The sequence below is a fragment of the Electrona antarctica genome, assembly GCF_951216825.1.
Source record: "Electrona antarctica genome assembly, chromosome: 2".
NCBI lineage: Eukaryota > Metazoa > Chordata > Actinopteri > Myctophiformes > Myctophidae > Electrona > Electrona antarctica.
This window is the reverse complement of record NC_136807.1, coordinates 3,770,394-3,788,572: the sequence shown is the minus strand read 5'-3', so window position 1 is coordinate 3,788,572 and position 18,179 is coordinate 3,770,394. Positions and strand designations below refer to the sequence as shown.

The 18,179-nt window shown below is 44.8% G+C and overlaps 1 protein-coding gene across 5 annotated transcripts in view; it reads right to left on the bottom strand.

Annotated features, from left to right (window-relative positions):
• Positions 1–18,179, bottom strand: part of ralgapb (Ral GTPase activating protein non-catalytic subunit beta) — a 54,968-nt gene that overhangs the window by 29,510 nt on the left and 7,279 nt on the right. For all 5 annotated transcript variants that reach the window (XM_079521651.1, XM_079521652.1, XM_079521653.1 and 2 more), the window contains exons 5-12: positions 16,220–16,406; positions 15,002–15,133; positions 14,240–14,418; positions 12,345–12,499; positions 9,978–10,212; positions 3,149–3,350; positions 2,186–2,353; positions 201–315 (exon numbers count right to left, since the gene is read on the bottom strand). In XM_079521651.1, coding sequence (XP_079377777.1) covers positions 201–315; positions 2,186–2,353; positions 3,149–3,350; positions 9,978–10,212; positions 12,345–12,499; positions 14,240–14,418; positions 15,002–15,133; positions 16,220–16,406 — 1,373 coding nt within the window. The remainder of the gene's footprint in view (positions 1–200; positions 316–2,185; positions 2,354–3,148; positions 3,351–9,977; positions 10,213–12,344; positions 12,500–14,239; positions 14,419–15,001; positions 15,134–16,219; positions 16,407–18,179) is intronic.

Sequence of the window (18,179 nt, the reverse complement as noted above, 5' to 3'; positions counted from 1 at the left end):
CCCTGGTCACGGTTACAAAATATGTTTCGGGTGACTTACAAAAAGATTGTGGCTAACTCTACATACTAGCCATTGCTAACTTCCGGTTATCAGCACGGGAGTTCATGGTCTAAGATATCCGGCTGAACTCTATTGTGGCAGGGAAGGGACACGGACTGAAACAATTCTGGCAGTCAATGAGTTAAGAAGTAAAGTCCTACCTCCGATTTGATGTTGCCAAAGTGGTGCGGCAGGGGCAGCATGGCCAGCAGGATGTTGATAGACGCTCTCCGTAGATCCGTGGGGTTCAAATACATCTTGAACTTGGACAGCTCCCTGGAAAACATTTACACACACATTGAAGCTTTAAATAGCACCATCATCACACTGTACTTGAGCCACTAAGCTTAAGCACATGAGCCCTACCATCACTATTCTGTGCATGTCGGTGAACATTTGGCAAAAATAGGCAAGTGCATTGTGATGCGTTGCTAGTTAGTAGATTGGCTATTTTCACTATTGACGTGCAATGACACATGGGTTTAAAGGACAACTTTAGTTTTTTTCAACCAAGGTTCATGTTTTAGGTTGTTATTAGAGAAAGTAAAAGATGAGCGTTACATTTTTTTCCTTTGCTGCTTTCTTTCGTTTTAGGGATTTTAGCTGTTTTTGACAGGGGGGCGGGGGCATTCGAGCATGGGGCTAAATATGGATTTTTTTTTACATAATTGTATAGCGATTTCTTTTTTTTATCATTTACTATACTACTACTAGACCCCAAGAAATTACATCTGGCCACAAAAGTTCACAGGATGTACTGAATATGAAGGTAGCCTATACTGGGGGGAAGAGGAAGCCACACTGTGTGTCATAGGCTCAATATGTCAGTTTGACACATTCAGTACATCCTGTGATCTTTTGTGGCCAGATGTAATTTCTTGGGGTCTAATAGGACTATAGTAAATAATAATTTAAAAAAATCGCTATAAAATGTTGTAAAGAAATACATATTTAGCCCCATGCTCGAATGCTCCCGCCCCCCTGTCAAAAACAGCTAAAATCCCTAAAACGAAAGAAAGCAGCAAATGGAAAAAAAATCTTTTACATCTTTTACTTTCTCTAATAACAACCTAAAACATGAACCTTGGTTGAAAAAAACTAAAGTTGTCCTTTAAGTGGTTAATTTCACTTCACAACGCTTGCCAACTAGAACCAATCTTGAAGATTGGTTCTTGTCAGCGAGCAACATATAGTAATACAGAGTATACCGGTAACCTATACTTCAATTTAGGCATTCCTTGGCACTTCCTTGACTGGAGTCCCCCCAGGCTCTATACTAGGCCCCCTGTCTAGTTTTCACTTCACTCTAAATATCTTTGCAGAAAACGGCTGATCTCTACAGGGTGGCAACTTGACGCATTGTGAGATTTTTCACTGAATGTTTACCCCAGAATAGGAACACTAGGGTTCATGTGGATAGCTTAAGTTATGCTTAACCCATTTTGACCTGAGATCAGATTCTAAAAATGTCTTCTACATCCTGACAGTTTTCTGAAAAAGCTTCTATGTCAGTGGTTCTTCGATTTTTCAAAAAATAGCAGACCTACAAGCTCATAGCGCGCCACTCGGTGGCGCGCTATGAGCTTGTAGATCTGCTATTTTTCAATAGCTAAAGCATAACATAATGCTAACACCAAAAGGGGTTCCTGCCTAGAATGGGTTAAAGGAATCTATGTATGTTCAGAAAAAAAAAGAAGTGCTTTGTGGATCCTTTATGTAGAAAACTGCAAACAGGTGCTCTTTGGAGAGGGTTTCAATAATACAGGACAAGAGTTCTTTTAAAAGTGCCAGTGGACGCTGATGATTGAAGGCCTCAGGCCGAAACACGTCGGTCGTTTTTAACCCCTGCTTTAAAAAAATAATAATAATAAAGATTTTTCTACTTCAACTGAACAGAGCTGTCTTGGATCGTCTTTAAAGTTCGCCACCATCTTCCTTCCTCCCTCCCTCCCTCCCTCCCTTCCTTCCTCCCTCCCTCCCTTCCTTCCTTCCTTCCTTCCTTCCTTCCTTCCTTCCTCCCTCCCTCCCTCCCTCCCTCCCTCCCTTCCTTCCACTGTGATCTTTTACTAACTCCAAGGTATAGAACTTTTAAATAACTCTTGTCCTGAATCTATGCGTATGTGTTGGGTACGTTTTTGCATTGTACCTGTCCGGTAGAATGGTCTCCAGGGCAGCAATGAAATATGGCACCACTACATTGATGCCCTTCAAGTCTGAGCAGAATAGGGAAGAAGAGTTGAGGATAATGGACGCCAGCACTGGTCTGCAGATGAAGTCGGAGATCTGGAGACCCTGAATCAGGACCATGTAGAACCTGCAACAAGACAACCACTGCTTTAGGCCTTGTGTAAAAAGGTACATCGAAATCCAATGGATACAAAAATATCACATTTTCAACTGGAAATGAATCCCCGATGTGACATTTTTTAGTTGAAAGACCAGATCAATTACAATCTGTTTGATGAATTCAAACAGCTGCCATGTCTACTGTCACACCTACGACCTCCACACACATAGAAGTTCACGGGCAGTCAATACTGTGAGCAAAGGACTGCGAACAATGAGCAAGGAGGTTCATTTACAAAACTAGATTTGGCAATGATTCACACAACCATCCTCTATAAATAAAGTATTCTTCTTATAATTATATTCAAGAGATGATGTGAAACAAATATTTTTATTTGTATTAAGTGGTGCAAACCACTTTCTTAAGTGACTATGTGTGTGGATGCCTGGCTGGCTGCCTGGGTATGTCTGAGCACGAAAACAGCATGGTTGTTTTTCACCATCTGTGCGCAACCTAACACACACAAACACACACGCACATATTAACTGTATATATGGTGATTTCAGGTGTGCCAGTACAGTACAGCACAGCACAGCACAGTACAGTACAGTGGAGGGTACATTAGAGGGACCCCCACACGGTAACTGTCATTTCTCAACCGTTTCGGACGCGGGGCGGCTCGCCAGAATCGTGCCGGCACCTTGGGTGCGTTCCTGTGGGTCTGGAACCCCCCCCATGGGGACCCCCAAACGGAGTTGCACCACTTACTTCACACAGGTGTGATTTTTTTATATAAAAACATAAAAGGCTTGACCACATTACCTGGACAGGTAGACGGGCAGAATCTCTTCCCCCGTCTTCTTGCTGCAGAAGATGCGGCAGAGCGTCCCGCAGGCCTCTGCTCTTCCCGCCTCGTAGCTCTCTGGGAACTCGTTGGCGTCAAACAACGGGTTGGACGCCATGGAGTCTGTGGACATCTGGGAGCCCTTCCTCCGCAGCTCCAGACCCACCTGAGTAGCGATGGCTGTGGGAAACAACACCAAAAAGAGTATAAAACGACATAACATGGAACTGAACTGAAGTCTGGTCGTCCTAACCATGCATGAGTAAAACATAATAATAAAATATCTTAACTCTTATTCTATGCACACTGCAACCAAAAACACACAGTAAAAGAAATTGAAAGTGAAATAAATTATAAATAGACCATGAAGCAGACTTAAAGGACAACTTTAGTTTTTTTCAACCAAGGTTCATGTTTTAGGTTGTTATTAGAGAAAGTAAAAGATGTAAAAGATTATTTATTTTCATTGGCTGCTTTATTTCGTTTTAGGGATTTTAGCTGTTTTTGACAGGGGGGCGGGGGCAATCGAGCATGGGGCTAAATATGTATTTCTTTACAACATTTTATAGCGATTTTTTATTTTATTATTTACTATAGTCCTACTAGACCCCAAGAAATTACATCTGGCCACAAAAGATCACAGGATGTACTGAATGTGTCAAACTGACATATTGAGCCTATGACACACAGTGTGGCTTCCCCTTCCCCCCAGTATAGGCTACCTTCATATTCAGTAGATCCTGTGAACTTTTGTGGCCAGATGTAATTTCTTGGGGTCTAGTAGGAGTATAGTAAATGATTAAAAAAAAAGAAATCGCTATAAAATTATGTAAAAATAAAAAAAAGACATTTAGCCCCATGCTCGAATGCCCCCGCCCCCTGTCAAAAACAGCTAAAATCCCTAAAACGAAAGAAAGCAGCAAATGAAAAAAATGTAACACTCATCTTTTACTTTCTCTAATAACACCTTGAGGGCCCGGACCTATTTATTTTAATCCATTAATAAAATGTGCTCATCATTTATAGCACCCGGACCACTATTACCGGCGCACCGGAAGTTGTTGTGAATGTCTGTGTAGCAGCTGACAATAGCCACACCACTCTAGAGTCGATCGACAACAACGGGAGGTAAGAATAAATCTATCGCGACTAGCGACTGGACCGCGGAGCGCCGTCTTACACAGGATGTTTTTTCATAATTAGACGGGATGATTTAGATCGCGAGTTATGAACGTTTTAAGGTTTTCGTTGTCGTCAGCTAAACAGGCAGGGAACATTTTCGATGACGTGTCACTGTTGTGCAACACCGAGGATTGGGCAACAAGTGCTCCTAGGCTGTGGAGCGATGCGACCGGTTTTGATATCATTAATCTCCGTCCTATTTATCAATCTCCGTCTCGGGCAACGTGACCATGAACTTGACGGTGATCTCCGTATGGGGCCTCTAAACTGATAACAACCTAAAACATGAACCTTGGTTGAAAAAAACCAAAGATGTCCTTTAAAAAGTCACACTCAAAACCAGGATGATATAAAAAAAAAAAGTGAATTTGATGTCTGAGCAACACACCAATGGCAGGCATACAAAGAAGGGGCCTCTGACACAAAGACTTTGTCACAAAAGTGCTAGAGCGATCTCTGACATGATGTGTGAGAAAGTGTTGGTGGAGGAGCTTTATAACATGGCACTGTCATTCCAAGCTGTTAAGGACCAGAATGCAAAATCCCTGTGTCAGCACCCTTACTGTAGCGACTGTAACGACACTGTCACTCCAGATATAAACGACCATTCACTTCATGCATCGAGGCACCAAACCAATTAAATCCAAAAGTAAAAAAAATAAAAATAAAAAATACAGATTGACAATGCATTATGATGGAACAACAAAAACAATTCATGTGATCCTCCCACCCCGCACAAACAGAAAAAAAAGAAGAAAATAATAATTGCTGACATATGGTGATGAAGGGGTTATTATGGTGGTAAAGTCAGACTGGGTGACGATCAAAACGGGTGATGAGTCTGTGATCTTAACACTCCATTCCATCACCATTTAAGTACATTGAGAGAATGCTGGTGAATGATTGGGTTGTGTACAGGTTAAAAATAATAATTAGAGCCCGACCGAGATAGGAGTTCTAAAATTCTGCCCAAACCAGAACCTAGAGCAGGGTTCCCCAATTAATTTTCCTCAAGGGCCATATTTTGACTAGGGTACCAGGCTGGGGGCCGAGTCCGCACGCACAAGGTCGAGGTCTTGGGCAAGACCCCATTTGAAAAGGATGCCCAGTTTGACATGTATAGGCTACTGGCCCCCATTTAATGCCATTTATATCTGAGACCCCCTAAAAAAAAACAATAAAAAAAAAAGCTTTATTTTTTTTTAAATTATTCCAGGGGCCACAAGGGTGCCGCCTATTGGGGAACCCTGCCCTAGAGCCTTGAGCCTCGGGTTCCATGAAGAATGTCATCATGATTTATTTTTCTCTCGTTTTTTTGTTTTCGGCCTAACATTATGCTAATTTGTCGGGGCCGGGTCGAGCCCCGGCCCTTAATTTTCAGGCTCCTTACCGATGTTCTGGCTGATATCAAAAAGTGCAATATTGTAATAAATTTGAAGAAGAAGTAGGTTGGGAGTGGCTTATTGTCAGTATCAGCCGATAACACACGGGAGTCTGTCCCCGTTACAATGCGCTAGACCCCTGGGACATGGAGTCTGTCCCCGTTACAATGCGCTAGACCCCTGGGACATGGAGTCTGTCCCCGTTACAATGCGCTAGACCCCTGGGACATGGAGTCTGTCCCCGTTACAATGCGCTAGACCCCTGGGAGATGGAGTCTGCCCCCGTTACAATGCGCTAGACCCCCTGGGAGATGGAGTCTGTCCCCGTTACAATGCGCTATAGACCCCTGGGAGATGGAGTCTGTCCCCGTTACAATGCGCTAGACCCCTGGGACATGGAGTCTGTCCCCGTTACAATGCGCTAGACCCCTGGGACATGGAGTCTGTCCCCGTTACAATGCGCTAGACCCCTGGGACATGGAGTCTGTCCCCGTTACAATGCGCTAGACCCCTGGGACATGGAGTCTGTCCCCGTTACAATGCACTAGACCCCTGGGACATGGAGTCTGTCCCCGTTACAATGCGCTAGACCCCTGGGACATGGAGTCTGTCCCCGTTACAATGCGCTAGACCCCTGGGACATGGAGTCTGTCCTCGTCACAATGTGCTAGACCCATGGATTGCTGAGGTGGAGCACCACACCTACCATCAGCTCCCAGTTCTTCCCGCACGACTTGCCACACCCAAGCCGTGCTACTCATACGCTCCCGGGATCGAACCCATGACCTTGTGGTCCAAAGGCGAGAGCTCTACCGACTGAGCTACCCGGACACTTCAATTTGAAAATTCCATTTGATAATATCAGACTTAAGTATCTATTGGAGAACATTTAACTGATAAGCAAACAAATAAAAGATAAACAAATACCGTAACCTTTTGATGATAAATAAAAAACTAAATTAAATAAAGTATATTATATTAAACTTCCATATATATAAAACGTTTTTTTGTTTTATACAATCAATGAAAAAAACTGAACTACTTTTTAAAGGAGATTTCCGGATTAAACATGTTCTTATCATAATCTAATGTTATAGATTATATCCAATAAGGAGTGGTAGAGTTGAAAGATTACATACAGAGTGCACTGCGGCTGCACGCTGGGTCATACGCTAAATCGCTTATTTTGATCACTAAAAATAGATATTTTTGTTTTTTCTGTCTAATGTCTTTCATAATGACCAAATACGATGCAGTGTTTTGTCCCTAAGGGGCTTCTGTAAAAAGGCAAACGAGCCTATGACCCAGCCTATGACCCAGCCTATGACCCAGCCTATGACCCAGCCTATGAGCCAGCCTATGACCCAGCGCACATGCTCTGAGCTACGGTGCCTTCTGGGTGTTTTTTTAATTTGTTTTCGCCGCTACCACTGGTTGTTGAATACAATAACATTGGATTACGGTAAGAAAAGCGGAATTCTCCTTTAACCCATTTTGGGCGGGAACACCTTTTGGTGTTAGCATTATGTTATGCTTTAGCTATTGAAAAATAGCAGATCTACAAGCTTGTAGCACGCCACCGAGTGGCGCGCTACGAGCTTGCAGGTCTGCTATTTTTGAAAAATCGAAGAACGACTGACATAGAAACATAGCTTTTTCAGAAAACTGTCAGGATGTAGAAGATATTTTTATAATCTGATCTCAGGTCAAAATGGGTTAAGTCCTATTTTTTATTTTATTTTTACGTTTCACCTATAATGACATGCCCCAAAAAATTAAGGACGCCAGGATGGAAATGGTTAAACATCAGGAACACATCAGGGCAAATAATGGCCGATATATCAACCAGACAGATATAGCGGGTGGGCTCTAATAATAATAATAATAATAAATGAATAAATAAATAAAATAATGGCTGCAATGGTTATGGAGAAACAAACAAAAAAGCAAAGGAATTTGTCAAGAACCGACTGTGAATTAAGTGAGAGTAAAAGCCACTGTTCCTACTTACAAGATTTATAAGAAAGGAGAATTTGGATAAAAGAGGCTGCAAGATAACAAAAATAGTGGAGAGACACAAAATCAAAGCAGATCAATATTTTGGGGGGCAATTCCTATCAGACATGAATTGTTTTTTTTTTCTTTTATTCTCCTCAAATGGATGACCGTCAAAACAACTACAGCTGTTGAAAAATAATCCAGACATGGTGAACGCATGCAAGACACTAAAGAGAAGACACACCAAAAGAGAAACAAAATGAACAGTGATGCCTTGTTTATACTTTGTTGCATGCCACGTCGAGCACCAAAAATAGCTGATCTACAAGCTCACTATTCTTCACTTGCACAATGTAGGAGGCGGGACTAAGGGGGACTTCCCGTTGGGATATCACCCAAGTGTTTTCTTCCTGTCCATCGGGAGTGCATGTAAGTCAGTCATTTTCTACGGACAATTATAGTATTTTCTCGTCACTTGTAATTTTTTTAATTACGTTTAAAAAAAAAACTTTTATTCATAATGGTTCATTAATTTGCCATTCGTTTTTATCGTAATGTTTTATTTAGGGGTTTTTTTCTCAAGGGGAAAGTTGTATGCTCTAGTGCCTGTCTGTGCTGCTGCACTGGAGCATACAACTTTCCCCTTGAGAAAAAAACGGTGGTAAAATGAATGAACCATATGAATAAAAGTATTTTTTAAACGTAATTAAAAAAATCACACCCGTGTGAACTGAGTGGTGTAAGGTCTTATATAGCCTGTCTGACGTAATTAAATCATGTCTGACGTAATGAAATCACACCCGGGTGAACAGGGTGAACATAGCAACCATGCTCATTTTTTCTGCACTAACAAAGCCAGTTGTAGGAGTGGTTTACACCAAAATCACACCCGGGTGAACAGGGTGAACATAGCAACCATGCTAATTTTTTCTGCACTAACAAAGCCAGTTGTAGGAGTGGTTTACACCACTCAAAAATTACAAGTGACAAGAAAATACTATAATTGTCCGTAGAAAATGACTGACTTACACGCACTCCTGATGGACAGGAAGAAAACACTTGGGTGATATCCTACATTGTGCAAGCTCACAAGCCGCTGCCACACGGTCGAAAGAGCTGCGCACGTTCTCGGCTGCGCGCAGCTTAAAGCTTGAGTTTTTAGACAGCTGGTGGATGGAAATTAAGCTCCACCTTCGCTGAATTCTTGCGCGACGGCCAGATTCCCGGAAACGCTCTCCTCCGCTCAAGTCTTCCGCGGAGGTGGAGCTTCTTTTCCATCCACCAGCTGTCTAAAAACTCAGAATTTAAGCTGCGCGCAGCTTAAGAAGTGCGCAGCTTAAGACCGTTTTGCACTATGGTGTGGAGACGGTGACAATGCTGTGACTGTGAGCTTGTAGACCGGCTATTTCCTGTGTGCAACTAAGTGTGAATCATCCTCGAGAACCGTGCCAACTCCCGCAGATAATGTTGTGACTTAATTTTCAATAAAAGATGCTCCACTATAAGGTTTATGACATAATCAATAGCATTCACTTCAAAATATGTTTTTTTTTCTCCCATAGAGAACGTAAACAACACAGTTACAGCCTATGCTAGGCATATGCATTATACACTATAAGGTCGATTTACAGTAAATATTGGACATATAAATGAAATTAGCTTTTCTTTTTCTTCTTTACTTAACCCATTGATGCCTGGTGCAACCTATACGTTGTTCTACCCTTGATGCCGGCGCTCTCTCTGTGTCTCATCAGCTATTGTTATAATTTAGCTATTGAAAAATAGCAGATCTACAAGCTCATAGCGCGCCACCGAGTGGCGCGCTATGAGCTTGTAGATCTGCTATTTTTGAAAAAACATAACTATTTAAAAAAATAATGAATCAAAATTTGAAGGTTTTCAGAAACCTTAGGTCAGGCCCTAGAAGGCGTTCCCAGATTCAGCCTCAGGTATCAATGGGTTAAGACTAAACTCTTATACCAGTCCCCTTCTAGCCATGCCCTCCACTCTCACAAATGTCAAAGTGCCAAACTTCCAGCCAGAAGGCATATCCCACATAACATACAGTTCCAAAAATAATATAAATAACACACACACACACACACACACAAAACAGAAGGTACATAATAAAAAAATAAAATAAAACATAACCATGACAACAAAACATCCACGCATGCAACAACAATATCCGTCTAAAAAGGCTCCGTAGCTATGAAGTGCTGACCGGAGTGGACACACTGCTTACCGGTCATGCTGGGGTCTCGGCTGAGCCCGCTGTGGAGCTTACAGTGCACCAGGGCGGCATCAAAGAGCCACTGGCCAAACAGGTTGAGGATGCTGTTGACCTTGGGCCTGGACGGAGCTGGGAGCGGTCTGGTCTCCCAGCTGCTCTGGCTGGGGCTGGACAACAGGGTCGGGGAGGATGACGCCTGCTGCTGCTGCTGCTGGTGAGACACTTTGCCTGGCTGCCCACCGCTGCCCTGTAGGGGGGAGCAGGCAGAGATGGTGATCATTACCGCTGTACGTGACAGGATTACCTTCTTTTTTAAGTGGTGCAACCACTTCCTTAAGTGACTATGTGTGTGGGTGGGTGGGTGGCTGGCTGGGTGTCTGGGTATGAGCACGAAAACCGCATGGTTGTTTTTCACCACCTGTGCGCAACCTAACACACACACAAACACGCACATATTAACTGTATATATGGTGATTTCGGGTGTGCCAGTACAGTACAGTGACAGTACAGTACAGTGGAGGGTACAGTAGAGGGACCCCCACACTGTTTCGGACTCGCCGGAATCGGGCCGGCACCCTGGGTGCGTTCCTGTGGGTCTGGAACTCCCCCCCCCCCCCCCCCCGGGGACCCCCACACGGAGTTGCACCATTTACTTCACACAGGTGTGATTTTTATATTATTTTCTACCCCATTTAGACCTGAGAAAAGATTCTACAAATGCCTTCTAAATCCTGACCGTTTTCTGAAAACCCCATGTTTCTGTCATTCATTCTCAAACATTTTCATGTCAAGGACCCCCAAAGGTATATGTATTTGGCCGCCGACCCCATCTGAAAATAATGTTGTTCCAGGGACCCCCCAGAGGGACCCCGCAGAAGCAAAGATCTGAGTTAAAAATGTTAAATTAATGTTGTTCCAGGGACCCCCCAGAAGCAAAGATTTGAGTTAAAAATGTTAAATTAATGTTGTTCCAGGGACCCCCCAGAAGCAAAGATCTGAGTTAAAAATGTTAAAATAATGTTGTTCCAGGGACCCCCCAGAAGCAAAGATCTGAGTTAAAAATGTTCGCTCTGAAAGAATATATTCAAAGATTTGAGTCACATTTTAACGATTTTTCAAAAATAGCAGATCTGCTATTTTTCAACAGCTAAAGTACAACTGCAACATAATGCTTAAAACACCAAAAGGGGTTCCCGCCCAAAATGGGTTAATTTAGAGTAGCAAATTATTATTCTGTGTTGTCAGTGTCACTGCTGCCCGACAGAGCCGGTTGCACCACAGTGCATTGGAACGGTGGTGGGACTTAGGGAGGGACTTTACCACTGCTGCCCGACAGAGCCGGTTGCACCACAGTGGATTGGAACGGTGGTGGGACTTAGGGAGGGACTTTACCACTGCTGCCCGACAGAGCCGGTTGCACCACAGTGGATTGGAACGGTGGTGGGACTTAGGGAGGGACTTTACCACTGCGCCACCCGAACGCCCCTCAGGATTATGATTATCCTCAGGATTACCTTCTGAGAACATTAACTTGTTTAGATTACTATTGTGTTACGGACGATTAAAACCCCTTTACGAGGAATGATCTCCTTTACAGCTCATTACGATTAAGTTTGGTTAACCCATTTTGGGCGGGAACCCCTTTTGGTGTTTATAGCATTATGTTATGCTTTAGCTATTGAAAAATAGCAGATCTACAAGCTCATAGCGCGCCACCGAGTGGCGCGCTACGAGCTTGTAGGTCTGCTATTTTTAACTAAAATATTGGCTTCTGGGGGGTCCCTGGAACTACATATTTTCAGATGGGGGTCTGTGGCCCAATAGAGATAAATCTTGGGGTCCTTGACATGAAAAAGGTTGAGCACCACTGACATAGAAACATGTTTTTTTCAGAAAAATGTTAGGATTTAGAAGCCTTTCTTTTAATCGACCTCAGTCCAAAATGGGTTAACAGAAAATCAAGAGTGCAGTCTACCGGAGACCACCAGCAGTGATGTGGAGTAGTGAAAATAGCAGATCGATCTTCTGTTTTTGCAGGATATACGCATTTGCAGGCCAATAATCTCATGTCCAAAATAGGAAAGCTAAGTTGATAAATAGTTATGTCTGGCGAAGGGTTTTCTACATACTTCTAAAAATGTCTTCTACATCCTGACAGTTTTCTGAAAAAGCTATGTTTCTATGTCAGTCGTTCTTCGATTTTTCAAAAATAGCAGACCTACAAGCTCATAGCGCGCCACTCGGTGGCGCGCTATGAGCTTGTAGATCTGCTATTTTTCAATAGCTAAAGCATAACATAATGCTAACACCAAAAGGGGTTCCCGCCCAAAATGGGTTAACCCATGAAAAGTATTGAACTTTGTTTCCAGTAAGACTTACAGTTGAACTGCTCTTGCTGGCGGTTTTGGTGACCACGGTATGTCGCTGCTTCCGGCTGTGAGGGGGTGTGGTGTTGTTGACGGAGGGGGGCGGAGACATGCTCAGTCTGTTGACTGGGGTGGGCGGGGCACTGTCCGCTCTGGGACGTGATATACCTATTGAGAAGAGGAACAATTAGAGACAGCTACACACTTTCACATGAATACATGAATACCTGGAACCCTGGATGCAACACCGATTGGCTGAGACTACTTCTTCTACTTCTCTCCTCCTTCTTCGTGTGTATATCGTTGTGGAGCGAAATATTCTCTGGGTCTTGGAACGGTTTGAAAAGAACGCTCGAAAACGCTGGAAAGGGCTGCAATAGGCGATATTTGAACTTTTTTTCAAATGTTTTTTTTGTGGCTATCGCCTTTATTTGTATTTTTTTATGGAGGGACAGACAGTAGGCTGACAGGAAATGGGGAGAGAGATGGGGGGGAAGACATGCAGTAAAGGCCGTCGGGATCGGGAGTCGAACCAGCGGCACACTGCCAGACTGGATTGCCAGCCAAGGTGCCTGGACCACTGAGCCACGGCCCAGGCCAAGGTGCCTGGACCACTGAGCCACGGCCCAGGCCAAGGTGCCTGGACCACTGAGCCACGGCCCAGGCCAAGGTGCCTGGACCACTGAGCCACGGCCCAGGCCAAGGTGCCTGGACCACTGAGCCATGGCCCAGGCCAAGGTGCCTGGACCACTGAGCCATGGCCCAGGCCAAGGTGCCTGGACCACTGAGCCATGGCCCAGGCCAAGGTGCCTGGACCACTGAGCCATGGCCCAGGCCAAGGTGCCTGGACCACTGAGCCACGGCCCAGGCCAAGGTGCCTGGACCACTGAGCCATGGCCCAGGCCAAGGTGCCTGGACCACTGAGCCACGGCCCAGGCCAAGGTGCCTGGACCACTGAGCCACGGCCCAGGCCAAGGTGCCTGGACCACTGAGCCACGGCCCAGGCCAAGGTGCCTGGACCACTGAGCCACGGCCCAGGCCAAGGTGCCTGGACCACTGAGCCATGGCCCAGGCCAAGGTGCCTGGACCACTGAGCCACGGCCCAGGCCAAGGTGCCTGGACCACTGAGCCATGGCCCAGGCCACGATGTTTGAACTTAATGCATAAAATGCTACGGTGGAAAAGACTCAATAAGGTGGGGTTCGGTGGCATAATGAGTCGTGCGTGCGTGCGTGCGTGCGTGCGTGCGTGCGTGCGTGCGTGCGTGCGCGCGCGCGCGCGCGCGTGCGTGCGCGCGCGTGTGTGTGTGTGTGTGTGTGTGTGTGAACTCAGAGTGACGTGAGTCAGCATGTCCAATGGCCCTCTAAGCTGGTGAGAACAGGCCCGGACAGTTAGCTCAACCGTCTGGGCACCTAGGCTGCCAAGGCAGCCGGACGGCGTGCCGCGGGTTCGACTCCCGAGCCCGGAGGCCTTTGCCTCGACTCTCTCTCCCCCTTTCCTGTCTGACTATTGTTCCCTATAAATAGGCATAAAAAGCCCCAAAACAGATCTTTAAAAAACAATCACACCCGTGTGAACTGAGTGGTGCAAATCCCCCCCTTACCCACCCCCCCCTCTCTCTCTCTCTCTCTCATTAGCAGGCAACAGTGCAGCACTATTTCTCTCTCTCTGTTTCTGGCACGACAGCGCCCCTACTGGTACTCATGAGTCACACATGAGTCACACACAAACATAGGTTAACACGAGTCACATAGGTGTCACACGGACACGGACATTGCTGTTCCTTGGAGTGGTTGCACCACTCAAAAATCACACCCGTGTGAACCGAGTGGTGAAACTGAGGTTACCCACGGCAACGACGGCTAAAACCGCAATCCATGAATCTCTATTACGCATGCACTCACTTACCCAGGAAGGCATCGACCAGGCAGCTGATGCCCCTCATTGCCCTGAAGAAGATCTGGGGCAGTTGCTTCAGGCAGGGATGAAGCACTACTTCTTGAGGTATGCCACTAGAATTTAAAAACTGCTCCTGGAACTTTGGCGTGGTGCTCACTATCCCTGGGTTGCTCAGGTCCACCGGGTTGCTTTGGGAACCACAGAAGGTCAACATGATGGAAGCACACATGAGCCTACCATAATACTTAATTCATACTAAATGGTAAATGGTGCATTTATATAGCGCCTTTATCCAAGGCGCTTTACATAGATTGTGCATTACATTCACCCATTCACACACACATTCATACACCGATTGCGGCGGAAGCCATGCAAGGTACCAACCAGCACATCGGGAGCAATTTGGGGTTCAGTGTCTTGCCCAAGGACACTTCGACATGTAGACAGGAGGAGCCGGGATTCGAACCGCCGACCCATGGATCATTGGACGACCTGCTCTACCTCCTGAGCCACAGTCACAGAATTAGACACCACTCTACGTGGTGTCTATATTTTACATTTTGAAGTTATTTGAAAATGTTTGATCCCTAAAATAGGAACATCAGTTGTTTAACTGGCACATGTTTTTATGTTCTATTATCCAATTGGCCCCGCTGGTGCAACAAGTCCATCCTCACTCTGAAAAACGGAGATCTAATGTCAACGCCAACGAGAACAGACTTTCAAGCTCCAAGATCAGCTCTAACAGCAGCAGGTGGCGGTCTGCGTTACCTGAGCATGTGGAGGAAGCGATACCAGGTCTGTGAGACACAGTCGTTGTCCATCTCCACGGGGATTAGACTGGCATCCTCATCCGGGACTTTGAACGGAGGGAAGGAGGGGCCGTGGGTGAAGCGTAACAGTCTGGAATAATACAAAATATCATATCATCAAAAAAAATATATGACATAATTTAGTACATATTGCATAGTAAAGACAGGAAGGCTTGCTGTAGGAAGAGTTCCCAGCAAGCCAAATGACACCATGATGACGTTATGATGACGTCCTCCAGTGACTCCGGTGATGTTCAGCACTTGGCCAGATCACAGCCCATATGGGGATGATCTTTACGTCATTTCCAGGACGTCTTCACCAGTTGAAATAATATAGCTTATTCTGAGCTAGATCTGACTAGTTATGATATGACTTAAGTTGATCTGGCCTCTATCAGACTCTCTCTGATTCATCTATAGGGACGTCTGTCTTAGTGGGCAGAATGTTGGTTGAAATCAGGTGATAATCTGGGCCAGATGTGACTAGTATTGGTTTGACTTGATTTGGCCCCAATAGAGACGTCACTAATAAGTCAAGGTCCTGACCGTGCTTGCTGGGTTAGTTAGTGGAGGTACGTCCACTACCGGCACTGTGGTCAAGACATTTGGTGCTGATCGGTCAGGCAGTTTGCACAATTAGCTCAAGACAGACACAAAGACCAGCCCTCTTATAGAAGGGTAGCCTCCTGCAAAGCCTGGCAGTAGAAATGCCGTTTTATGTAATAATGACTGCAGGCTATATGTTTATATACAGTACTGAGTTTTAAAATAATAATGAATTATTATAATTACTTGTTTTAACCCATTTTGACCTGAGATCAGATTCTAAAAATGTCTTCTACATCCTGACAGTTTTCTGAAAAAGCTATGTTTCTATGTCAGTCGTTCTTCGATTTTTCAGAAATAGCAGACCTACAAGCTCGTAGTGCGCCACTCGGTGGCGCGCTATGAGCTTGTAGATCTGCTATTTTTCAATAGCTAAAGCATAACATAATGCTAACACCAAAAGGGGTTCCCGCCCAAAATGGGTTAAGTGATTGATCACCCAGCACGTTGTATCCAACTAGTGTATCCTACATTTTACAAGAACATCAGATACAACATGTCAGCCGATGCTCAAATAAAATTAAACAACCGATACTTGGTCAAAAAGAGTATTTTTTGGTGACTTATTTACCTGGAGGTTAGGGCACATGCCACTCTGCTCCACTGCTCCACCACCGGTGGGTGGTGTCTCCAGTTCGCCAGCATCTCCCGTGCCGTCTTCCAGTAGGGCGGTGTGGGGAAGCAGCGAGCACACGACAGCAGCCACACCTCAAACAGCACCGCCATCAGTTTCTCTGCCAGTTTCTCAGCCACCCCGACTGGGGCACACGGGGAGAACGTTACACAGTTATTGGCATAGGACTAAATAAACCTGAGCGTGGACATACTTTGCATTCACTTATAAATCTTCAAATCTGATTTTAACCCATTTTGGGCGGAAACCCCTTTTGGTGTTAGCATTATGTTATGTTTTAGCTATAGAGGGTATGCGCGTGACATCTAGGGTTGGGATTCGTTAGGATTTTAACGGTTCCGGATCCTTCCCGGATCCCTCTTAACGGTTCCGGTTCCTAACGGTTCCCTTAACGGATCCTAATATTATTTTTTCCCCTTTTTCTCTGACATAGATTATGCTTATATTATAACTAACCTAACCAAGTACATAATAAACACAAATTCATTAATTAAATTATTGAAAACGCACTTTACAATTATGAGGTGGCACTATTATTTAAACTTCACCACCACCTCCAGCAGCAGCTAGCCACCACAACAATATAATTGTTGCAATTTGTACTGTATATTGCAATTTGTACATTGCAATAATGATATTGTTTTGGTGACTAATGTTGTCTTTAATGTTCAGATTAATAATATTAATACTTATATGAAGTACCCCTTACCCTAATGGAAACAAGCCATAGTGCTTTCTTGGATTACTGCAAACTGTTTATAAAGTAATCAATCTATGGAGGTATATGCACCTAAAGGCTGGGCTCTCAACAGTCACGCGATTAATTTAGAGCCAAATCAAAAGCAGTTGAGTTGCTTATAAGTTGTAAAAATACGTGCAGACAAATTGATTTGGCTCTATAGTTAACGTGATTCATAAAATATCAGACAGAAAGACGTCGAGTCATTGGCGTTCTAAATTAACACCATTGACAACAGTTGTACAATACGCCTAATGAAAAGCTCTGTAGACGTTAGTTTTCTAGCCTGGGGAAAGTAAACCAGCCTTGCATCATCCTCGTCCCCCGTCGGCTGTGGTGGAGCTGCGGGGAGAGCGGGCACGGCTTTCCGCATGGCTCACAAACGCGATGTGCACTCGTGTAGGCATATTGATTTTGAGATGTTTCTAAATGTGGACGTGGTACAAGTTGCAACAACCTTTGCAACTATAGCATCAAATGTATTGCACTTTGCGTGCTCAGCCTCAGTCATTTCCCTCTCTGTTAATATAACCACACTTTGGAGATCTCTTCGACATACTGTCCCACTGTCCCACTCGCTCCGCGGCGGTCGCTGAATGCACAGACAGAACAGTGGGCGTATCCTCCCAGACCTCACTCACTCACGTAGGTGGGGTGACGTCACCCCAGGCTCTGCTTGCACGCAAGCAGACACAGCGGAGCTAAATGACGACTGATGAGAACCGTTTGTGGAACCGTTAATAAAAAAACGATGGAACCGGCTCCGGATCCGCAATGTCGGAACCGGGTCTGAAATGGACCCGGTTCCGAATCCCAACCCTAGTGACATCATCATCAAACCTGGAAGTTATGTAGGAACGCCTACTGAGTGGCAAAAAACTACTTTCTGGCCTTGACAGCCCATACATCCAAACAGAAAAGTCCTATCCGATTGCATTAAACAACGTTAAACAATGTTAAACTCACTTTGCCTGTTGCTTTGCCACTCGATGTGCCATTCACTTTAAGCATGCGCATACCCTCTATTGAAAAATAGCAGATCTACAAGCTCATAGCACGCCACCGAGTGGCGCGCTACGAGCTTGTAGGTCTGCTATTTTTTTTAATAAAAATCGAAGAACCACTGACATAGAAACGTAGCTTTTTCAGAAAACTGTC